Source organism: Chroicocephalus ridibundus, chromosome 12 (assembly GCF_963924245.1).
Source record: "Chroicocephalus ridibundus chromosome 12, bChrRid1.1, whole genome shotgun sequence".
Classification (NCBI taxonomy): domain Eukaryota; kingdom Metazoa; phylum Chordata; class Aves; order Charadriiformes; family Laridae; genus Chroicocephalus; species Chroicocephalus ridibundus.
In genome coordinates, this window is record NC_086295.1 from 2,552,533 (window position 1) to 2,577,371 (window position 24,839).

At 47.8% G+C, this 24,839-nt stretch overlaps 1 protein-coding gene across 2 annotated transcripts; it reads right to left on the bottom strand.

Moving 5' to 3' along the window:
* Nucleotides 1–24,003, bottom strand: CABLES2 (Cdk5 and Abl enzyme substrate 2). Of its 2 annotated transcripts, XM_063350189.1 has the most exons (10): nucleotides 23,464–24,003; nucleotides 9,800–9,871; nucleotides 9,533–9,625; nucleotides 8,727–8,804; nucleotides 7,174–7,282; nucleotides 6,338–6,503; nucleotides 5,483–5,586; nucleotides 4,989–5,095; nucleotides 3,435–3,639; nucleotides 1–2,959 (listed from the first exon to the last, which is right to left on the bottom strand). In XM_063350189.1, exons 1-10 carry the CDS (start codon nucleotides 23,976–23,978, stop codon nucleotides 2,819–2,821), a joined length of 1,590 nt encoding a protein of 529 aa, XP_063206259.1. In that variant the 5' UTR covers nucleotides 23,979–24,003; the 3' UTR covers nucleotides 1–2,818. The 2 variants fall into 2 exon arrangements, with proteins under 2 accessions (XP_063206259.1, XP_063206260.1); XM_063350190.1 differs by lacking the exon at nucleotides 9,800–9,871 and having other exon boundaries at nucleotides 23,464–24,002.
* Between the last annotated feature and the right edge of the window lie 836 nt (nucleotides 24,004–24,839).

The window sequence follows — 24,839 nt, forward strand, 5'->3', positions numbered from 1 at the left end:
TTCACAGCATCTTAATGTCACAATTTCATGGGGGGGGCGGGGGGGGAATACAGAACAGGCTACAACTCAGACTTTTAAATAATGGAGTGAGACAAAACCGTAACAGCATTGTTTACATAAAAACGTACAGCCGCTTCTCAGGAGTTCAGCCCCGCGGGAGCCCAGAGCCGGCGGCGGGGCCAGGAGTTCCTGTGGGTCCCACCTCCACTATTCTCGTCCTTTGCCACACGGTGGCAGCTTTTAGGCGAAAAGATAAACTATTCCCACGCAGGACTGCAAGCTACGCTCCAGAAATAGAAAAATGAAGACACAAACGGACGGTTTCTGCTCGGACACCACAGTGGAGCCGCAGCCCAAGGCCACCGACGGCACTGCCGTGCCTCCGGCCTGGCCTCCCGACAGCTCCGGAGCTCAAGAACGCTGTCTGGGCCCAAGCCAACGTTTAGAGTAACCTTTAGACAGCATTCAGCATTCTGTAATTTAATGCTCCTTATCCTAATTTGTTCTTTTGAAAGAGAAAACAAAAGCTCGCTCTTTTATAACATGAAACCATAGCTTCTGGGAGCGGAACTGCAGCCCAGATGCCCATCGCAACTAGACAAACTTCCACTGAATAGAGACCGCAAAACGCTGCAAACCAAAGTGCGTTTTTTCCCTTAGATGGTCAGAAAGGAAAGTTAATTTTGTTACAGAAAACTCTATACAGTAAACAGAAAGAAGTTCCCAGAGAAAGACATTTTCTGCCTTCATTCATACTAACGCCAGCGTTTTTCTGGAGACACTGTGTGAGACGTTTCTCTGCTCAGTTCCACCTCTTTCCCCTCCCCTAATGACTTCAGGAAGCAGTGGACGGACCACTTCAGTTGTCTTCATCCCTGCAGGCTAATTTGAAGGCTTGTTATACGCTAGATGTTTAGTACATCACTATTTCTTGCATGCAAGGACAGTTATATTCAGTAGAAAGTTTAACTAGTAGGTATTTTTCTAAACCTTTTGGAAGATTACTGGCAAGCTTACTGTCTAACTTACTAGCTACCAGGAGCTTAACAGCTTTCCAGGAGACTGGCAAGACGTTCTGTGTTAGAAGTCACAAGCATATCAAATTTTACACAAATAACTTGAAGCTACATACAGCTGAACACAGTTACAAAAGATTTGATAGTCACTGTAATTATTATATAGGAAAAATACATTTTGAGCCCTACTTAAAGAGGAAGGGGCTCCAGTAAAGTTTGCGGCAACTCTAATGAAGCCAAATTAGCTTCAGACAAAACACAGCTGAAGAGCAAAAGCTCAGCTTTGTTTTTGCCTACAACCAACAACATTCAATACAAGGAACAGGAATTTACATTACTTTACATATTAGGTAGCAGGTCCCTTACCTCATTATGAGGTCTAGTACTTCATATAGGAGTCAAACTTAAATTACAAATTTCTCAGTCGTAATAGCCAAGCATCAGTTTTGTTCCTTGCAAGTGGATACAGTTACTTGTAAGATAATATTGCTTCAGAAAATAAACCCTAGAGCAAATATCACAGAAGGTTCCACATATAATCAGAGTTCATTCCCAACCCGGACATTTTAAAAACAAATGAAGGAATAGCCAATGGTCAGAGAAGTTATTTAACCTCTGTGTAAGCATCAGAGCGCTGCTGGGCACCAGCTGTTAAGTGGCTGTTCAGATGTGCAAGAAATGCCAGTTTTATGAGGACCATCACAGTGATGCAATGCTTGGAAGAACGGAGTAAAAAAGTAGCTTTTAAAATATTGAGCATACTTTGTTTCATTGGCTTAGTTCGGCAGCAGTAGCTCTACTGACTTCAGTATTTGCTCAGAGCACGTAAGACCATATATAATACAGTCGTACTAAAAAGGTGCTTATTTCAGACTACAGAACACTGAAACAAATAAAACCCATAAGTGATACATTTGACAGCAAATTGCTCTCAGTCAAACACTCATTTTCCACTGAAGAGCGAATTAGGATGGCCATCGCTTCGCTGCGGCTACCTTGTTCAACACATGGTATTATTTCGTGACAGATTTTCAAACAATCTTTCCTTTTTAAATAAAATGCATATTTCTAAGGTATTAATAGTTAACTAAATTAGAATGGAGTAATTTCAATCTTGCTACTTATAGTTCCATAGTATCCTAGAGAATAGATGCCCTGTGTTTCACTAGTGCAGATATACTGGAATTGTTTTCCTTATATGCAAGGCCAATGCAGGTAAAGAATAAATGGCTATACAAATTCAGGATTCTCCACTAAATAACATAACTAACTTAAAAAGCACTGGTACCAGACCAGCCAGTTTTAGGCACATCTTTAAAAAAATAAAGTATGCATTTCATTAATGTAAAAATGCGAGAAGATTCTTAGAAACATCTGAACTTTATGGTGCACTGGAATGGAAGTGATGCTTCCTTTAGTTTCAAGGAATATAACAAAGGCTTAAAAAAACAAAAGAGAAACAATACCATAGTATTCTTCATAGGGAAGAACAGTTTTAGTAAAACCGAAAAGATAAATAAGGAGTAATAAGCAGCCATGACAGCTGACTGGTGAATATTTGTGCTTTAAATGTCCAAAAGAAAATAAAAGTTCAATAACTCTTCTCGTACCATCCCCCAGACTTGGTACACATGTCCATAACACACACTGACAGTTTAACACCACACCACGGGGCTTCAAAACCAGCTGCAGCCGTGGCAGGATGCACACGGCGGCGCAGAACGGCCAGGGGCAGCTTCCCCAGCAGCACTCAGCGACGCGACCCCCAGCGCCACCGGCTGTCAGCTGGAACGGAGCTTTGGTTAAGACTGTTGTGTGAGCCGTCTGTAATGAGGTAAAACTTGGTTTTCAGGAAGATAGAGAGCCAGTTCCAAAGCTACAAGGACGGTGAATTCAAAACCGATGAGATCTCTTCTGTTGAATCTGAATCTCTCTTCTAGTTTCTATGATAGTAATAAAAAAAAAAAAAAAAAAAAAAAAAGAAAGAGGAGAGGGGGAGAAACAATCAGTTAATCCACAAGATACCGAGGCAGTGTGAGATTAAGTCAGTGATGCATGGCCTGAGCTGTACCTACAGAACCAAAAGTGTTGCCAGGGATCAGACAAGTAAACCAGCTTATCAGCTCAGCTGTGACACCCACACAACAGCGATGTATCTTTGCCTGAGAAACAGTAAGTGCAAAAATAACCTCACTGGAGGATCAGTAGGACATTAGACCGCACCAGTCAAGTAGCTTTAACGAATTAAAAAAATAAATAATCAAGGAATATAGGCCTAACGAGACATAAAACTGACTGAAAGATCTGGTCTTAAATGCAAGCATGCACGGCTGAAAATCTTGGTTTTAATCTTTGTCTTGTTCCATGGGCTAGAGAGAAGGTTTTGACAACACCTGAAACAAGTCTCATAGTACTTACGTCTATAAGGTGTTTAACTTCATGTTTCCTGAGGTCACTGCTGATCTTGGCCGCAAGCAGAACGCAAGCACCAGCACACAGTTTGCGGTTCTGTTTGTTGAGTTTGCCTTGGAGGACGAGCTTCTCAAAGTAAACATAAGCCATGGAGACAGTAACTGGCTCCAGATTGCACTCTTCACTCAGGTTCCGCATCTCTCTCTTTAAACTGGGAACAGGAGAAAAAGACACCCTCTCAACCACGACAGCTTTTATGAAATGCTCTAGAAACACTGCAGTGTGGGAACTCAGAAAAGCACATGGGCAGGACTCCTGTCTGGAAAACCATGATGAATATTATCCTAGACTGGAGAAGTCCAGCTCGCAGCAAGCCGGAGCTGATGCACGAGCTGATGCGCAAACTGATTTAACCTGGCTGACAACATCTACGGTGGAATAACAGTTCCACATCTGCCCATAAACACCGGGGGCTTCGCTGCCTCACCGACACACAGGCTATCGCTGTACGATTCCCTCTGGGCTCCCAAACTGGTTCATCATTCATACCGTAAGACTGAACCACTCCGACCTACAGAATCCCACATCAAAGCCGTGCAGATCACAGCAGTTGCTGCAGAGAGAGCTGTCTACTGCACACCTCGCAGAGGAATGAGGTCTGAGGGGGAAGGCAGACTGGTTTACACCCTTCCCACAGCAGTTGGCCCTTCGCTTCAGCATTAAAGCAGACTTCACGGTGGATGCTGCCTCTCATGGCTGCCATCCATGCTACCCCTGCGAGAAGATCTCTGCACGAACACGCTACTTGAAACAGCTTTGAAGAGGAGCATGCGGGACACTGGCAGAACACAGACTCCACCTGAGCAAGCCTTCTACGTGGAGCTGAGTTACACACAGCCCTGGTGATTCAGCAGAATCGTGTTCTAAGCCGACTATTTCAGAAGCCCCTGAGTGCATTAACCACCGTGTAATACCAGCAAGATTACAGCTCTCGAATGCCACAACAGTGTATCTCGCTGGTGAGTGGCCAGATGCATTTCCTGGAAGATGAGGAATTCTGTCGGGCATAGTCCTGCCTTCACAAAATGCTTTTCTTTACCAAGGCTCCCCAGACCTAACACTCTTCTTTATCCTAGAACCTTGTTAGAGTCCACGGTCATCAGCGAGTCTGGTAATTGAAAGGCAAAAATATCCAGAGGGTCCAGAAAGACAATGCAGTTAGAGTGGGACTGCACTACAGCCAAACAATCAGGTTACAAGTCTTTGTTTCAAGGCTAATTCAGCTTCACTGTTAATTGGCTATTAGTGTTAGTACACCACAGTTGGTGAAACACAACCCTTTTAGGTGGAACTATGAAAACCAACTGTTACCCTTTCTCAGCATTCTAAACATTCCTGTACAGGGCTTTCATCCTACAGTCAGCTCAACTGGCAACAAGAGATTAGTGTTTAATCATATATACTATTAATAGATGTAGCATTTGTTCCATATAAGTGGAAGATAAAAGCAGCCTTGTACAGCATAGAAAATGTTCTCATTAGTCAATGCTTGTTTCTTACCTCCTAATTTTGCTCAGTGTCAACTTGATATGAGGAAACTTCTCTCTGAAGGTTTCATTCATATCCTTTTTAAGGTCCGAGGGCTTCACGTATTCTATGACTGTAGTCTGAAACACAAGAGGCAAAACTTATCATTTCTCTTGTGAACAGTACTGACAGCCAAACAAGTCTTCCAAAGAGGCTAACGCGAAGGCAAACCTGAGTTTTATTGCTCACAATTTAACAATTCTGTAATGTCTCAAGTAATAGAGCATGTTGAATCTCAATTACAAAGTCTTAAAAAACTAGTAAGCAAATGGTTACAGAAGCAAATGACAACGTGGGGATACATGTCAGGTTGCTCCTCGACAAACCGAATGTACAAGCCCAACTAACTGTATTTTTCTTAATCAATTCTCAAAAAACTATCACGTTTTCTTCCCCAAGGAAGTTCTTTATAGGAAGATCTTTCCAGCACTCACTCACTGCTCTGTTCAGGTATGCCAGGCACTCACCATGTAAGAGGCAAAGATGAGAACACGTTTATGTTTTCCACAGGGCCACTGAGGATCATCCAGGAGATTTGGATCATACTCTGCGGCTTCCACAGCTTCACTTCCTGAGGGAACGAGGAAAGCACATTGGGTCAAAAGATACAGAGCTTTAAATTCCCTCTTTGAAAAAGTTTTCAAACAGCAAACATTAAGAGTGTTGGCAAATCCCACAGTACTGGCAAACTGCAGCTACGCTCACACGTTTGCATTTCATAAATGCACCAGTCAGGTAGTAGAATTATTAAGAAACCACACAAGCTTTCTCTCCAGCATGTGCTGATGCACCATTTTAGACTTACTGCAAACTAAGTTTGTCATCCACAAATATGCACAGAGAACAACCGCACAAGACAATTCTTTTGCCTATACTCTAACAGACAGCAGAGTTGCCAGGTTTGCTCTTTTACAAAAGAGGAGGGATTCTTGCCACAAACTCCTTGGCTTATGTGTTGTTACTGTGCCAGAAGGCAAGGAGGACCACCTGTACCCACATACACCGGTTGTTTCTTGCCGAGTAATATAAAACTTCACACTTACAAGGAAAAGCTTTGCGCTCCTTGAATTGCGTAAACAGAACCAGGCCAGATATATGGAGGATGGAAGGAATGTGTGCAAGTCTCAGTCCTAAGGTTCATCATTTATACTTCATTAATGAGCCTTCTTTACTAGGCTGTGCTAAAACCAGTCGCCTTCCAGTGGCAGCACATCCTTCCTAATAAGGCACTTTACCACTTGCAGTTGTTTCAGACAAATACAGCCCTTTTATGCTTTTCTGCTGCGTGCACAAGCGATGACAGAGCTGGTGGCTGTCCTTACCGATGTCTGTTCCTGCCGGTATCGTTTTTGCTGTCACAGGTTTATATCTTGATCCAGGAAGACTCCGAGGAGCACTAGCTCGGCATAAGGGAACCGCACTATGGCTGTCGGCTTTGCGAACAACTAGAGCATTGGTCGGATACAAGAATTTTGCATAGGACACAACCTTAAAGAAGAGAAAGTTGTAGTAGTTAGAGGGGAAAATTTATTGAAAAGCTTCTTTCCAGACATTTAGAATTTTCCAGCTCAAGAGTCCCCTGGAGTTTGTATTTGGGAGTGGGGACGTTGAAACTGCGGGACAGCAGGAAAGGGAGAAGTTGGATGAGGAATGCCTTGCTTCCACAACTTCGGTATGGCAGTGTTGTAGAAGATTTGGTGGGGCGTCAAAGGAAAAAAAAAAAGGGAGAATCACATCGGTAAAGTTCTGTCAGTATATAAATTTAACTAAAGAGGTGTAAATTTCGACCATATTTCTATCAAAGCATCGCTCACATGTTGCCTGAGGTACCACAGTCAAACTGCTTCTCCACAAACAGAGGCAGAAGTGACCACGGCCTTCAACAGCCTCAGAAGCAGCAGCTTTATCACAAGGCAAATATTTCAAATGTTAAGGATCAAAACAAGCTTCCGCTGCTCTGAAAAGTTACCGCTTTCACTTTATGAATGGCAAAGCACTGCATAAATGAAGTGATTCGCCTCAGCATGAAATGGTCCTGGGGTGAAAGCAGCCAACTTAGCCACCCGCTGTCCCCTGCTCTGGTCAGCGGTTTCGCTATTGCCATTACAGATCAAGAGACCAAAAAAAAAAAAAAGAAAAATAAAATAAAATTCCTTACCTTGCCATCAGCACCCAGCTCTACTCCTTCCAGGCCAAGCACCATCTCAGTGGAGACTGAAACTCCCCCAGAAGGATGTCGTTGCTTCTGTCCTTCCATTTTTAGATCACTAAACGCAGATGAGAAAAAGCACTATTGGAAAATGCAGCACAAGCCCAGCTTCCTCCATGGTAAACACCAGGTCCCTCCACTGGCTACAGCCAACACCAGGAGGTCAGAGTGCAATCCCTCAGTCCCATCTCCCAGAAAGCATTCCTTTTTAAGTACTCTTTTCGAAATGTAGACATGTTCATTAACTGAAGAATCAGATTTCCTATCATTTTAACTCAAATCTGTAACAATATACCTAGCAAATGTAAAGTTTTTTTAATCTAGTCTTTCTGCACAGGATCATACCATTCGTTAACGCACTAATGCTCAAACACTTGGCAGCAAACATGATTTATATCACTACTTTTCCAGGATTAGAAACTTGTCTTTCAATTGCAATTTTCCAACCGCTGTGCACACAAGCTCAAATTAAGAATTAAGGCTGCTGCGGAGCTCTGCTCCAGCCATGGCCGCCTGCAGCTTCGTCACCGTATTCCAATGCAAAAGAGCAGCTTGCAGTTAAAGAACTGCGCTGCCAACTTACACACGAGCAGAACGACACCGTGCTCAGAACTGCCCTAAAATAGCTCCAGTGACCTTGCTGCTTTTCGATGAAGTGAGAGAATATTTTCCCATCAACTATTTTTATGGCAAGTGTATTTGCATACAATACAATTCCCACCACTAAACATCCGTTTCCTTTGTCCATGAGTTATGCACAGGACAGGAGTGACAGCACAATTGGTTTGCAAAAGTGTATTAGAATAAAATTAGTATTTTCTATGGTATACTTGTAGATCACAGAGATTCACAGAATCGGATTAGATTTCAACGAGGGACTGAGCAAAGCTGCAGGGAAATCCAGTTAGCAGGTCTGGTTTCTCTGAAGTGATTATACTGACAGCTCTATACAGCAGCATAGTACAAACACTAAAAGCAGTTTCAATCAGTCGAAAATTTTTCTGTTTGTCTTAGACTGCAAAGAGCAACACTCATGGCTTAGAGCTGAAAACCAGAAAAGCATCTTAAACTTATTTAGATGAAGGTTTCCAGTAAGGGCGGCAGCATCCTTCCCTGATGCTCTGTGTGCTTTTTTGCTGACACAACTCTTTGTTGCACTGAAGGCAGCTGATCTCTGGCCACTGCAGGAGCATAGGAAATCCCACACAGCAACGAATCGCATCACCTGTTCAAAGTCGGTTTCAGGGATTTCACAGGACTGGAGTGCTTTAAAATGTGAATAAACACCTGAAGAAAAGTCTGCCTTTGCCATTATTTTTCTCTTGGAGTTTGAATGAACGCTTTGACACTGCGGCAATGTCTGATTTTGACAGCAAGCTCTTGTCCTCACACATAAATGGTAAATTAAGTTGACCTGCTTCAAAACACCAACTGTACTCTTTTGCAAGATCTTTTGCAAACAACAGACCAGACATTTCACAAAGCAGTTAGAGATGACTCACCTGATCCGTAAACCCTCCCCGTAAGGTAGGATAGAAAAAGCCACACACAGTGTTCGTTTAGCACAGATTAACACTATCCTGTAAGAGGATGGGAAGAGAGTAAGATAAGAATTAAAATTTAGGAGTTACAAAGCAGATTTTTATGGAACATGAACACCAAGCTCTTCTTAAATTGCTCTGTGAATTACACAGATACTGCTAAGGATTTTGTGGTTTCGGAGCAGCACAAAAGCAGAGGTTTCAATCTAGAGCCAAGCTCTATATCAAAACCCAGCGTTCAGTAACTGCCATCGCCTTGGGAGCCCCTCAAAGGGGATCCTAGTCTTTAAATACATATCTATATTGACGTAATTTTTACATAAAACTTGTGAAAAGATGTAGATAATACTTTACACTTAGATGAAGCCTCACACCTCTATTAATAATAAATATGAACGTGCCTTCCCCCCCAGCCTTCTCTTCTGCCCAGCAACAATGAGCCAAGAATTTGACTAAACCAAGGCATTCTCCTTAACCCCCCCCAGCCCTAACCTCTGTGTGCTGGAGGTAAGAAGGGTGGTTGGAGGGCAATGATTTAACCTCCTCAAAGCAGGAGGGCAGAACCATCAGGATATTGCTGCAGGCGTAGCAGACACGAGCACTTTCTGCCTTCGATAGAAGGATGTATAAAATTAACAAGACCCCAAGGATATAACCTTAATTCCTCTAATGGACATTAAACGGCTAATTGCATTGAACTGGAGCCTACGGCTCTGCACGGCCTATTCCACTCGAGGACAGGAGGCACCTTGATCTCCAGGAGTTACCTGCTGTTCTTGGTGTCATACTGCCTCATGTTCTTGATGAAGTGCATCTTCTTCAAACTTTTGTGTCTTGGAGACCCGGATATATGCTTGGTTCTGCAATTAAAAAACACCAAAACCTGTTGAGCGCTCTGAAAGAGCCGTGCCAGTCGTATGATCAGATGGCAGCACTGGCATGCAGGACCTCGGATACCGGCGTGGAAGAGGGTGGAGGGAGGAGAGGACTGCATGCAACGAGTTGAGGTTAATGCTGCTTTTGAAAAAAAGTACCTTCGTACACTGGCATATTCCACTATGTCTTCTAAAAAGTCTAGAGAGCAGCGCTGGGAGATAAAACGCCTTCTGTAAAATGTACAACACCACGAAGAGTGAACAAATATTAGTTCATGGCCTCTGAGTTTATGAACTGCAACAGATCTATGAGCTCTGAGGGCAAAGGGCAGGTTTTCTGGATTTTTTTTCCTTTTTTTTTTTTTTTTTTTGTTGGAAGAGTGCTTAACTAAGAGTTTCAAGTTCCTAAAAAGGCCAAGAACTTGTCTCCCCCTCCAGGACCCTGGACGTATGTATTTATACCAACAGCATTCACTACCTTCAACAAATAAGAACACCAACCTATAAGTTAAACACCTAAAAAGCTTCCAAATACTCATTTCAAATCTTACAAGAAATACTGAAAAAAAGTTGCCCTCATCAAGGCAAGGGAATAAGTCATTTTATATCGATCTATGGACAGCCACAAGTATATCTGTACCACGACCGAACATCTGTGTGTATCCTCGATTCAGAACACAGTGGCCTCCAGCTGCGGGAGTCAGCAGAGCGAGAGTCTCTGAGGGTAGCTCAATAAAATTGACAGATCTCTCCGGAAAACAACAGAGATGGCTATTAGAGGAAGCAAAGAGTATTTGGTACCCATCTGAAATCCCAGAATGGAAGATGCAAGGAGAACAATAGTAGGAATCACGTGAGTTAGTGTAACAGTAATAGGATATTACATTTAAGCAAAGAAATAGACCTTGCCAAAATAAGATACATTACTATTGTCAAAGTCAAGACATTCTTTGTTGGTAGAGATTTACAAATGAATTGTGAAGCTATGACTGCAATTTCCATAGGAACAATGCACTCAGATTCAACCGCCACCAGCAAAACACTGACACTACAACTATCACATTCCATATTTTCTGCTTTTGTTTAGGCGCACATTATGCTGCATTTTTAGCACAAGCTACACACATTCATGTACAAGGTTTTCTTCCAAAGTGACATAGTAACTCAACTCACGGACAATACCACCATGGAAGTCAACACAGAAGCAGCGTACAAGACAGAAGTTGCAGGACTCTGGTTTGTCAAAGTCTACTTTTGGAAAAAAAAAAAATTGAACTTTAAGCTGCATCAGAGCTCTGGCACTCAGGAGCAGCTGAATCCCTCAGATAGACCGAGGCCAAGCTTTCCTGCCTAGAAGCTAACATCCAACACCAAAGCAAAAGCTGGTGCAGGGGGAAAAAACCCCAAAAGAGGTCAAGAAAAATGGGATTTATTAATTGCTAACAGCTATAGAAAAGTTTTTACACAGCAAAGCCATTCACAGCTTCAGCTGATTCAAGTTAAAGATCAAAAAAAGCTACTTGGGATCTAAGTTTGGTCTTGAATCCCAGCACTCCAGGATTTTGGAACAGCCTGACAATCTGCTAGTCCTGGTGACTTTGTCTTTCCTCCTCCCCAGCCTGAGCTGGGTAAGAAACCAAACCACGTTATCTTCTTGCTCCAGCAGAGACACACCAGCGTTCTGGACACGAACAAAATCTGGCTGCTTTTTCTTAAGCACAGTGACTAGAAATGCAAATTGTTAGAGTGACCAAACAGGTGCTTTCACCTCTCTTCCCCTTTCTTGCAAGTTATTTCTTCTGTTCTGAGCTACTCGGAGCTAGTGCCAGAGCTGCCCGCCAAAAGCGGTGCCAGCGAGATGTGGCAGTTCCCCTCCGCATGGGACTTGCTGTAAAATTATGGATTTCCACGAGGAGATTAGCAGTAACAGCAGCGTTTGCCCCTCTTGCTTCAATCTATACCAGGAACACGAAGACCAGCACTGTGGAAATGATGGTGTTCTGGTATTCTTCTGTATACGTTGACAGAAACGTCACTTCAACCTGAGTATTCCTGAAACCAGGTTAGTTCCTCATTCATCACCACAAGTTCAAGAGGAACCATTTACCATTTTCTCTGTCTTCCAGTACATAAAGAGAATGAATTCCAAAATCTGCTTACAATCTCCTTAATGAAATACAATCAGTGCCCTTTTCCAGTGCATCTGTAATAATTTAAACTCCCATATAAAACTCTATTTTTTCCCCTAGAATGAAATAGTCTCAGCAGTGCTGTTCAGGCATTCTTAAAAGACAAAACCACCACAACTCAAACAGGCAGGAGGATGAAAATTGAGTGTCCCTTTCTGTAAACACCAGAGAGGTAAATCCTCCCACGGGACTAACACCTTCAGTACTGCTGGACGCTGCCTCTGCAAATCGACAGCTATCCCTAAGAGCTGCTACTGGAGAACATTCCTGGCACAGCTTCAATGCCCTTCAGCAGCACTTCAGTTTAAATTTTTTTTTTTTTTTTTGCTTTTCAGTGAAAAATGCAGAGGAAAGTTTAACACATTCACGTGGTTCTCCACTCTCCTTTGGCATCTAACCTGCCAAAAACACCCTTTATGAAACGTGGAGACCAATCTCAAACCTCCTGGCGTGGATGCAGTTGGTAACGTCCCCAGCCTTCCATCCCTGGCTGGATACAGACATGGGCGACGAGCAAAGGGGAAACGCGGCCGACGCCAATGACAACAGGCACTGGTACAAAACCAGCATGTGGTTCTGTAAAAGGATGGATTGGGATGTAACTGGGAGAGCCACAGCCAGACGCTCACCAGTAACTCCACAGTGCTGCAGGCGCAGCTGCCCGCAGGGTCGTGGAGGATGTGCTCACCACCATGGCGGAGACCCATCCAGAGCGGTCCACCTTCAGAACATCACCTTGCTCCCCCAGGAACAGGGACCAGTGACAAACACCTGAACCCGCCGCTCTGAAAGAGCCTATCTGGAAGTAAACGCCTGCTGCAGCGAAGGGAAGATCCTGCCCCTCGACTCAAAACCACAATGACTCATCCCCTCTCTGCCAGCAGGAAACTTCATTTTTAGCTACGCTCGTAAATAAGATTTTCTGTCCTCAAGCGAAGCTGTCACCTTGGAGGAATCCCAGATGCTAAGCAAGACACTCGCCCTCCAATCTCAAAACAGGGTGTACGTGGAGGGGTCTCACTAATCCAGTCAGAGTACCCAAACCAGTCTGTATGATCAAGACAACGTTTTATGGCCACCCAGCTCCCTCGCTGCGCTCCGAGAGAGACTTGAGAGATTCCTCAGTACCGCTAATGTACAGAGTTTCTTTATTAAGTAGTGCAGTACCGGGAGTATGCTGTAAAATTTAACACTTTTGGAGTAGCCTGCACTTAAAATTAATACATACAGACACATATATTTGCTTTAGTTTGAGTGCTGTTCTCATGCAGCCACCCCACACTTCAAGGACAGGCAGCACAGGATCGCTTCAGCCCCTGATGGCTTTGAAGAAAGAAACCATCAAGTCACATATCTTTTGCTAAGCAGCGTCACCTGGGATAACACTTGCCCGTGGTCTGATCCACTGGAATTCAAAGGATTTTAAGTAGTTTACACAGAACCTTTGTTGCCCAAAATACTAATACCAGCAACATCTGTACATGCACCGCACGTTACCTTACACGCACCCTTACTGACACGCTACCCGACAATTAGAAATCAAAGTATCCAATATTAAAATGTTAATGAGTTCTGTGGAGCAGGCCGTTAATTCCAACAATACCCTAAAGAACACTGATACTGGCCAACAGGCATATTGGAACTATTTTCTTGACAAGCCAGAGGGTTTGCTTCTTTGTGAGATCCTTGGCCAGGAGCTCGCTTTTGGGTGCTTCCCCCCACTATTCCAGGAGACAATAAAGCAGGATCTTCCCAGAACTTCAACATTAAACCCAGCAACTGCGATTACGCAGCCAGCACCTCCGAGGGACCCACCAAGAGAGACAACACCCACAGCACGCGCTCGGAGATAAGCAGAGGAATTCTGGATCACGCCTTGGCTCGTTATCTCCACGCGCACGCACGGCCGCACACAATCCAGCACCGCTGCCGAATCCCCGAGCAGCTAAACATGCGTTTAAAAAAAAAAAAAAAAAAAAAAAAGAAAAAGGCCCAGAAAAAAAAATAATCTTGTGTTCAGATAAAAAGCCCAACAAATTATGCTCAGAGGTGCATTTTGACTCCCGCCCTGGGAAGCTGTAGCCAGCCCACACATCTCCCCTTTCTGATGGATTTCCCATTGAGGAAAACCAATTTCTGAGTGATTCCAGCTTTGGAGTTGTCTTTGTCTGGTCCTGCCAGTGTCCCACCGAGTGCTGGCAGAGAAACCCCCCACGGAGGGCGAACCACCACGGAGGAGCAGCAGGCAGGTCCCCTGCCCCGAGGCTGACACCGCTCTGAAGCGTTCCCAGCAGAACGGGACACAGCTAAGAGCAGTCTATGTATAGCACCGGTAATCCCTACGCCTCCCGTCTTACCAATTGAAAAGAAAAAGCTGGTTAAGTCACAGCTCCAAATTGAAGAACAGTGACCTTTGCGATGGCTTGCCAAGATATTTCCCCCTTCCCACCCACCTGCAGACACCCAAGAGGATGACGTACATTCGGAGGATGTTGCTGTAGTTGGAAGGGTCCACGTTGACCATTCTTTAGCAGATATTACAGTTGACCGCAAAAGAGATACTGACCCTGTGCTACCAGATGTGGCCTCAGGCACAGACAAGCCTCTCCCACGCCTGCTCCTGGGCCACTGTGTCCTCTAAGGGACAGTGGGGCAGCCCGTGGGGCACCCACGGCCCCATCAGCCACTCCCAGGCTCCGCAACAAACATGAATCTCATTTTAACCCCCAATACTGGGCCTTACAGTGGCCAGTGATCTTTGGGCCCTGCTTGCAGCTGCCATTTGGCCATTTTGAAGCTTTTCTCTGTTTTGCCCTTCTGGTTCCTGCATTTCTGCCTCAGCAGATGACCCGACCGGCTGGTCTCACTCCTTCCTGAAGGGCTAAACCAGAAGTTTTTAAAATCTGACTGGGATTCTCCTCCCATCCCAATTAACCCCCAGGTCTCCCCTGGACAGGTTGCACCCTGAGCCAACCACGCGGCCAGACTTCAGTCAGCATCACCTATTTTCACCCACGAGCGCATCCCCGCTCCACGCAGCGCCCGGGGTCCATCTTCTGCCATGATTTCTCACCCTCATCCCTTCCAAGATCCCCAAACCCTGCCACACCAGCACTCAGAGATACTGCAAAGCCAGACAGCACCACGACCCGAGACCTCCCCCAGCCAAAGGGCCCGGCAGCGAGGGTTGGTCTGAGCCGGAGCCGCATCCATCGCCCTTCTGTGGGGGGCGGGATGCCACGCTGCGCACCCCCCTCCGGGCACCGGGCTAAGATTAGCAGCAAGGCTTACATCCTCTGTTGCTCTTTAGCCGTAAGTACTGCTAATAGCTGGGTTGAACAGGGAAAGTCACGGATTTTTAATTACTGTGTAAAATTAGGGGCTAATAGAATTTGGTTTCCTATTTCTCACTTGAAAGGGTTTTATTTTCATATGGATGTCCCCCGTAAGGTCCTTTACGTGCCTGAGTATAATCCCAGCTGTCAAGGCCCTGAGTTATTAATATAACAAGGACAAAAATCATTTATTGGTTTTTGGAAGCACAAGCTTGGTAACAACTGTCAAAGGTAATTTGCACAAGAAATCCAGATCCCAAGCCCTGTTTACAATAGGAAGACATACCTGTCAGATTTGTTTTGCCAAGACATATTTTAGAGATTAAGCTGTATCGTTTTCCTTCCTTAGGGGTGAGCCAACAGCCCCATACGAACTGTGCTTCGGTCTGACTAGGTAAAATACTGGCATCAAGGGATTAAGAAAACCAGTGCCAGTTTTTAAGCTTACTTTTTCACAACTGCCATTACTCGTGCAGCCCAGGAGACGTTTACCGTTTCCAGGCTTGAATCTCGGAGGGTAGGAGCCTGAGCGTCCCTGTTCTCACGCCGTGCCCCATCCCTTACATTAATGAGTTTCCTGCTCAAAAGCAGATTGAGCACAGCTCACCAGCAGCAACAAGTCCTCAGTAATTAAAAGACAAAAGAAGTCAGAGCCCACATTTATGCTGAAGGAGATATCGAAACAACTTTAACAAAAACTCTACACCACGAGGTGCCCAGCACCGAGCAAGCCGTGTCCATGGACGGATGGTTTCACCTCTGATGTCCGAGGGAGGCACGGCAGAGAGGACACCCAGCACAACCAGCAGGAACCGTACCGCAGAGTGCTCCTTCTTTACAAGGTCAGTTACTCGCGGGTTTATGGCAGCACAAACGTGCCGTTTGGATTGCCGGCCACCGTCCCGGGAGCTCCTCTGACATTTATTTCAGTATCAGACTGCAGGAGAATAAATACAAGTCGCACAGCGGGGCTAGCTTAAGTTATTCCTTCAGTAATCTTAATTTTAAAGAGTAAACCCCAATTCGCCACCTGAGCATGGAAAGTCCTTTTATGCCTCAGAGCAGGTCCCTCTGTGAGACCTCGGGATGAGGGAGGAGGCCAGTTCCTTCACCTTTGTGTTCTTATCCAGGGTTTGTTTGCAGAAGTGACGGGGCACCAGGGGTTTTCCTGCTGGTCCCGCACAGCCCGGAGGAAATCCCGCACCCCTCGAACCCCAGTGAAGCCACAAGCAAGGAAAAGAACGTGCCACACAGCCCACGGGACGGGCGAGAAGGAACAGGAATGAAGTATAATTTGACTGAAGATGGAGGCAGAGTCAGTGGGAAGCTCACTAATCCTGGAGAGTTTTAAATACTAACAAGGAAAGAAATTAGATACTCTTCACAGCGGCTGCTACTTCGCTGCTGATTCACAACCACACATGATTAAGACCCAGTGCTACCAGGAAACAAGCTCTGTATTCACTGCCTTTCATAAATCACATTGTTTTGGTGCTAAGAGTGTTTAGACAATCCAAGGATAAAATAATGCCTTCCAGCAAGTATTATGAAAGCCATCTGTTGCAACAGAACCACCGAGCCAGATGTAAGGTTTGCCATGCCCAGAGCCCGCTCCTAAAGCCCACTCCTAAAAATCCCCGCTGCTTCTCACAAAGCAAACGAGATGTACCCATCAGGACACAACCAGTAACCGGATTTCTCCACATTTCTACCAGTTTCTGGAGGCGTTCCTAGCTCACCAGCCTGGTTCCCTCCGTGCTTTGTGCCCTGCTCACTAACCACCGAACCGCCGACCAAAACAGGCGAGTGAAATGCAAAGTGTGGCCTCGATAACACTGGGGGCATTATGCTGGAAATAGTCACACACTTCCCTGAGAGATGATGCTGTCATTTCATCACGTGCCTTGTTAAAATAAAAGCCTTTGGTACAATAAAGCTCTCAAGTTTAAAAAAAAAAAAAAAAAAAAAAAAAAAGAAAAAAGAGAAAGAGAGAGAGAGAAGCTTTTAACCGGGGAGAAGAGAAACCAAGCACTGGAGGAAACGCAGAGAAGGAAGTTGAGAGCTCTCCCAGAGTTTCTGCGGGTGCGTGGTTCTTCCCACCGCAACACCAGCCATCCCCGACCCACACTCAAGCGGTTGTGGCCTCACCAGGGCAAAACTTTATGCTTAAATTGTAGTGCCCACAACAGAGCAAGTGCAAGTCCGGCCTTACTGTCAAGTAAGCTGCGTGGACCAGTGGCAGTTCAGCCCGTGCTGTGGCCAGCTAGCGAAGGAAACGGCTACCCAGGTCTGAGGCAGGTCTGCAGGCTCGGCCGAGCTGGGGCACCCCCACGACGGGGGCTGAGAGCTGGGGTGTCCCCAGCCGCGGGGTCAGCTGGCAGCGAGCTTTCAAAGACTCTACACCTCACGAATCAGAGGGCTATCTCCTGAAACACTTCTGCTTCGCTTGCACTTACAAGACCAGCCAAAGGCTCTTCGTTTAACATCCTTTTCAGAGGTTAAACTACAATAATTTACAGTAAGTTATATACACAACAGCTGCAAACCAAAGGTTAGGAGTTTAAAGTTCTGCCTTTGTAGAGCTGGCGTGACAGCCGAGCACCCTCCATCTGCAGTCACCTGCTTTATCAACAATACCTCGTGCTCACTGAGGAATCCAAATTTCATTATGCTTGCGCGTACGTCAGACTGTGCATTTTTAAACTCAAACTAGAGAGACAGATGAGTTCAGAACACTCTTCAAAAGAAGGCTCAAAAGCATCTCCAAGCTGGCACAGCCTGACAGCCTCACAGCTCTAACTGGGTGACAGATGGAAAAAAGGAGGAACACAGGACAGCTGAAGTTAAGTATTCAAGATTTAATATAACTAAAACACATACTGTGGGAAATTAAAAAAGAAATAAAAAGATAGAAGGTTTTGAGAGTCACTTCCCCTCCCTCCACTTTTCTTTTTTTTTTTTTTTTTTTTTTTTTTTTGCTTCTAAACCAAACCAGCCCTGCCCACACCCAGAGCAGAAGAGCTCGGCTGTAGCTCAGAAATACTTTTTAAAACTGAAAGCAAAGAACCACAGCTAATAATGCTTCTAAACTGGTTCACTCACGGTGCCAAGAGCACCCAAAAGCTCCGAGGAAGCAGCGTCGCCCCCAACCAGGTGGGATACCTGCCCGGTCGGTCGGCAACGCAGATGCAGGTTTGGGCAGCCCATGTCTCTGCAATTATCAAGGAGGCCTTTGGGGGTAAGCAAAGTTATGGTAAGGAGCGGCGACAACCCAAAGACATCCTCCTCAGCGACACCCACCACGCTCCCAGCTTTGGGAGCTCCAAGGGCTCGGCCTGAGGAGGAGGCACTTCTTCACCAGTGGAGATCTGGGGGGAGGAAGGCAAGGAGGAGAGAGGGGAAGACTATTTTAGACTGTGAATCAAAGAAATGATGTTTTAAGCCAGTACACTGAGATCCTGCAGCCTCCAGAGTCAAGAGTTACATTTGAAAGTGATGGTCCAATAAAGCTTGTGTTATTTTTCCTTGCCTGAGGGAAGCTTGCAAAGTAGATCTTTCAAGTAAAACGTTAGAAAACAGCCACAAATGCTGTTCTGCTCCATGAGGCTTTGGCAGCGCATTCAAGTCCGCAGCAGAGGAGCGCCAGGATAAGGAAGCTCCGGCTGTAAGACTCCTCCAGGAATCGCTTCTGGAGGTCTGAAACGGGACCCCACCAATTCCTGCCCAAAGTTACACTATTCAGCTTTTTACGTGTCATTTGGTTGTATTTTCCCTCTCAGCAGACGAGTCCTTGACTCAAGGAAGCGAGACAACATCGTTCAGCGAGGGCAAAGGAACGGTGAAACGGCACTTCCAGAGCATCCCGACGCCCTGCGCCATGGCTTTCAACAGCTACAGAATCTGCCCGCAGGTGACTTCAACTGCGAGTACAGTTAATTCTGTACAGACTCCTCCTGCCCGGAGATCAAAGTCACTTTAAAAGCCTATGGGCTCTTTTAAACGAAGAGGTCAAATAACCTTGGTGTTCGCAGTGTCTGGGACCGTCTGACCCAGACCCATTGGCAGCGGTGTGCGGGATACAAGGACGTGCATTTTCTGATCTCCGAACTTCCCGCTAGGCATACAACTGACTACTGCTGATTCTGATTAACATACCTGGCTGGGAATGTCAGATAGTAAGTACTACAGGCAGCCATAAATTGAGAACATTTAATATCGGACACATGCAATTCACCTGCAGTGGCAAATACGAGAGAAAGGTGTCAGAGCAAACTCTGCTTGCTGAGCAGGAGACCGCAGCATTAACTTTTCAGCTGACTTTTAAGTAAAATTCAGGTTTAGAATATGGTCATTTTCAGCCCCGAGCAGCACGTCCCAGTCTGCTCTTCGTGCCTGAAAGGTCAAAGCTCACAATCTCTGATAGATCTTGCTGCTTCCTGAGGAGCACCCTGAGCGCTCACGTTATTCCAAGCAAGGCTTAGAAATTAAAATTAAGACTTCTAAACATTGTATTTCGTCCCTCTTAACAAAATCTGTTTATTAGCGGCGGGTTGGTTTGGTGTTTTTTTTTTTTAATAAATATTTATATATTTGGAAGTGAAAACAGGAGGTGAGCTGACAGCAGGGTAAAACACCACATTACCCATCATAAGCATAAAAGCCTGACCAAGCATTTCTGTCCTTCCACCCAAAGAACTAATTTGCTCACACCTATGCCAGCAACCTGGTATCTAATTAACACTTAAAAGAAGAGCTGGTCCAAAGTGCTGCTGTTATCAACTACTGTTTAAACTCACACCCTTAAAATGACCTAAATTAGCTCAGTCATTTCTGATTTATCAGCAACCATGAACATTCAGCTCAGCGCCCTGACCACTGAACATCAAGGACATTAAAGCATCACTTGCAAATGATTTAAGGCTCCCTATTTATTCTTAGGCCCAGCAAAACGCAGCGAATCAATGGCAAACCCAGCTGCTTTACATTCTGCTGTTCCGAAACCTCAGAAGCACAGCAAACACTGACATTAGGGCTGTTGTTCCCATTCTTCATGCTTTCATAACCTGGCTATTTTCACAGCCCTCTGTTATCTGTGTTTCCCCAGAAAGCTCTGCCAGTTTCAGACCCAGCTGCAGAAATTCATTAAAAAAAAAAGATAAATCTGTGAACGCCGATTTGTTCCCTGTTCGCTGCCTCCCTCCGCTGCTTTTTGTGAGGCTTGTTCTTTGAGAGAACAAAAGACCAGAGCAACATGGAAAAGGAGAAGGGAGGAGGGATGGCAAGCAGATTTAGCAAGCTGGGGTACCACAGAGTTGTAATTTGAAATCCTGGAAAATGAAGATTCCTTGGGAAAATGAGAGTGGAAGGTTAAAGTCATTAAGTTTCTAACGCTCAGCCAGCGGCGCAATGAAACCAAGCATCCAGATTGAAGGGTGCCTCTGAGGGAGCACCCACCGCTGAAGTTTCCATCCTAAAGGACCGAGAAACTACCAAGAAACTCGTTGTGACATGAGCCGAGCACATCGCCCCTTCCTTGGGCTGTACGGCAGACCCTGCCTGGCGCTAACTAATACGCACCGACCCCTGCAGAGGTGCTGCCACCACCTGCCCTGCGCTACGCTTCTTGCGACTTCACAATCAAGTCAAACAAGATGAAGTTTTGTAATTAAACTCTGCCAAACAAAACTGCCACTTCCAGGTAAAGTGATCCCCGCAGATCGGGGCGAGCCTCAGTGTGATGGGACCCCCCGGGCAGGGCAGGGGACAGCAGTGGCCCCGGTCCCCAAACACAGACGGAGGGAACCCAGAGCCCTCAGCCCCTGCTCCTGGTGCGCCTGAGGGCGGCTGCACCGAGGGCAACTCGAAGCAGCTCTTGACAGTGACTAAAAAAGGACTCTGAGGAGAACAGCTGCCTTAAGTGGGCACCAAAGATTAGATGTCCAGAGTCGCAGCGCGGATTCCACCTCCCCCTTCCTGATGACTCCATAGGCCTGTGTATTTGCAGGATGCAGGCAGTTAACCTAGCCAGAGCCGCAACATTACCAGCCGGCAAAACAACAGCCAGATTCCCAATTACCAGTTAAAGAAAAACAATTTTGTCATTGTTTGTTGATTTCTGAGTCTTATTTTGTAAACAGCAGGCTGGAGGCAGAAGAAGCAGCATAACCATCACTGTCCTGCAGGAAAGAAAGTCCCCGAATCGCTCCTCGTGCATTCACAAGAGGAGATGCTGCTGTTCTGCAGGGATGAAGGGATGCTCGGTCCCACAGCAAACCACAGAACCATCCAGCGAAAAAATAAAGTACTCCCAGTCCCTCATCCTGCAAGTTACAGGTGAAATCGTAATTACAGAGGGATGGTCCATCTCACCCGCTCCTGTGCCCAGCATGACCGGGAGGAGACACCGTGGGTCTACCACGTCCCCACAGGCATCGTCAGACTGTCCTTTTGCCAGAAAGCGTGCGTATCTCCATGAAAACATGTGGATCTTCTGCCTGATAGTTTCAGTGGATGTTCTCCACTCACTCTGTTCTTCTTTAAAGACAAAAAATAGATGAACTTGCTGTCCAAGTCACCCTCGTAAGTAGTATACAAAATGATTAATGCAATACAACATACCCTTTCAGCCATCTCTTCCAAGCTGAAAAATCATGGTCTACTTTGACATTACTCAGACAGAAGCCCTTTCATTCCCTCAATTATCTCCTCGCACTTCTCTCTGCTTTTTATTTCTGATTTATCATTCTTTTCGGGTGGATGGTTAGAATTACTATAGCGGAACATAACATCTAAAATCAGATGCCAAGGAAAGAGGCAGGAAGGGCATCAAACGAGAAGATCCTAGGAATGTTTTCTCTTGACTTGGCGTGGGATGGGGAAGGACTGAATCATTTACACGAACTCCATCAGTCCAGAACTCATTACGCACAGACACTCCGAATGTCACGCCTGCAGACGTAACCGAGCTTGCAAAGCTTTTGATGCAAACCTCGCCCTCGAGAGCTTTACCTGCAATATTAAAGCAATGAAATGAATGGCACAGCACCTCGCGCGCTGGCTTATGTGGACCATTGTGCTCCCATTTCTCCAAGAAGTGAGGAAAGAAAGGTCCCTTCCATTACAAGGAAACCAACGGGTGTTACGTGACAGCTCAAGAAGGAGAAAACCCAGGAGGGACACACAAGAGGACCCCACACCTTCCTGACAAACACCTGCTTCTCCTTAAATTCGCTCTGACTGCCAAGTCGCCACGTATCGTCACTGTTTCCTGTGGAAACACAGGACACCTCCATTGTGAAATGCACACAGAAAGAGAACACCCAGCAACAGCACCAGCCAAGCTCCCCAGCTTCAAAGCCCAGACAACAACTCCATTTCAGCTCGCTAACAAAGCTCTGGAAGCCACTGTAAAGACCGCGGAGACTTCAAGCCTTTGATAGCGCTTTGCCTATCTGCAGACTCAGAGGGCCAGCTCACTTTACAAAGCTGTTTATGCAAGAAACGGCCTGAAAAGAGTTCCTTCAGAGCTCAAATCCCCAAGATCTGAGCAAGAGCCTGCCTTCCAGTCGATTAGAAAACCAACACTTTCAGGCTGACAGAAGTCCCTTGGAAATGTAGCCGTAATCCTGTACTGAAGGCCAGAACATCCTCCCCTGAGGCTGACTCAAAGTTCCCAGCGCACAAGCGTTTATTAATATACAGAGTTACTGCAGAGGCGAGCAGCAGAGCCCAGGAGAAGGCACTGCATGGGCAGCGCGGCCGCTGCGCGCAGGAAGAGTCCTACCCAGCAATGGCTCTGCCGGCTTCATCTGGAAACGGAAAAAAAATGCGAAACCCGGGCTGGGGAGAAGCAGGAGGCAGGGGTGGGACCCCCGCAGGGCTGGGACCCCCGCAGGGCTGGGACCCCCGCAGGGCTGCGGCCGGAGCCTCCGAGCGCTGACACACTCTGCGAACCCCCTTCAGAGAAGCTCCCGCAGCTGGAGCATCCTGCGGGCATCCCGGGGCCGAGCCGCACCCCCGGCGGGGCCGAGCATCCCGCCCCCTGCTACTCTCCCCGGGGCAGGTGCTCCCTCCCGGGGCCGCCGCCGCCTCCCACGGCCGCTCTCCCCCCCGGGGGCGGCCGTTTCCCACGCTCAGCTCCCCACCCCCCGGCCGAGGGCGCTGGGAAACTCCGGCTCTTCCCATGGCCCCCCCCGGGTGGTCCCGCCGCTTCCCACGCCCCGCGGGGTCAGGCCGGCCCCGGGGCGGGGTGTGGGGGGGCGGTGCGGGCTGGCCCGGCGCGCCCCGTCCCCTCACTCACCTCTGCCGCTGCGCCTCCAGCGCGGAGCCGCCGCCCGCCGCGCTCTGCGTGGGGCTGAGCAGCCCCGGGGCCCCCGGTTTGGCGGCCGCCAGCATCCCCGGCAGGGCGGGGGGCGGCGGGGGCGGCGGGCAGAGCGGGCCGCCCAGCAGCAGCGGCGGCAGGAAGATGCCCCCGCGGGTGGGGTCCGCCTCCCCCTTGGCTCCGGCGGCGGCGGCAAGCGGGGCGACGCCGGGCAGCAGCAGAGCGGGCGGCGGCGGGCAGGCGGGCGGCGGGGACAGCAGCCGGGGGGGCGCTCCGGCCGGTTCCGCCGCCGCTGCCACCGCCTCCTCCTCCTCCCCCGCCGCCTCGGCGGGCGGCGGTTTCTCGGCGGGCGGGCAGGGCGGGCGGCCGTCCAGGGAGATGTTGTTGAGGAAGAAGAGGGCGGCCTGCCGCCGCCGGGAGTCGCCCCGCTTGCGCGGCGGCGGGTCGCGGGGCGGGCGGGGAGGCGGGGAGCCGCACGCCGTGGCCGCGGCCATTCTCCGAATGAGCCGCTACCGCCTCAGCCGCCCGTCAGGGGCGGGTCCCGGCGGCGCGAGGCGGCCGGCAGCTCGCACGCTCATTGGACGCCTCGCGGCGGAATGTAAATGAATCCAATCGCGGCCCCGCGCTCATTGGTTCGGCTTCTCAGCACCGGTAGCCCCGCCCTCCCCTCGCCGGCCGGTGGGGCTCTGACGGGTCCTAGCGCCGGCGCGCAACGGATCCGTCGGCCCCGGCGGCTCGGTGGTGCCCCCGCCGGGCAGGCAGGGGCTGGCCGCGGCCCGGCACAGCGCATCCCCGGCCCTCTCCCCGGGGCAGGCCCGCAGGCGGCCCCCTTCTCCCCCGGGTACTCCCCTACCACAGCCACAAGCCCACCGTGTCCCCGCCCAACCACCCACCACTTCCCCACGCAAACACCCACTGTCCCCCCACACAAACAGCCACCGTGTCCCCGCCCAAGCGCCCACATGTCCCCATGCAAGCAGCCACCATATCCCTTTGTATGACTCTTTTGAAAATCTCCCCACCCAAACCCTCCATCGTGTCCCCGTGCAAACACCCACCATGTCCCCACACAGGCACCCACCGTGTCCCCACGCAAACAGCTGCCGTATCCCTTTGTATGACTTTTTTAAAAATCTCCCCACCCAAACCCCCTGTGACTCTGCTGGTCACCCACTCCCAAGGTCTCCTGCCCTTCCTGCGGGCAGGGAGGACACATCTGCTAAAACCATTAGCAGGCGGCCATGCGCATCAGACGGCTCCTACAAAAGCAGCTGAAGGCAGTTGCTCCTCTTGCCGCAGCCCGGCAGCCTGGGACCCGGCCCTCCAGCTTGTGGGGCTGGGGTGGACCCCAACCC

Excerpts from the sequence above, each read along its gene's own strand:
- CABLES2 (XM_063350189.1), bottom strand. The coding sequence starts at position 23,978 with ATGGCCGCGGCCACGGCGTGCGGCTCCCCGCCTCCCCGCCCGCCCCGC. Across the intron at positions 7,283-8,726 it reads GGGGAGGGTTTACGGATCAG|TGATCTAAAAATGGAAGGAC; the intron begins GTGAGTCATCTC and ends ATCTGCGTTTAG. Across the intron at positions 6,504-7,173 it reads AGCTGGGTGCTGATGGCAAG|GTTGTGTCCTATGCAAAATT; the intron begins GTAAGGAATTTT and ends CTCTTCTTTAAG.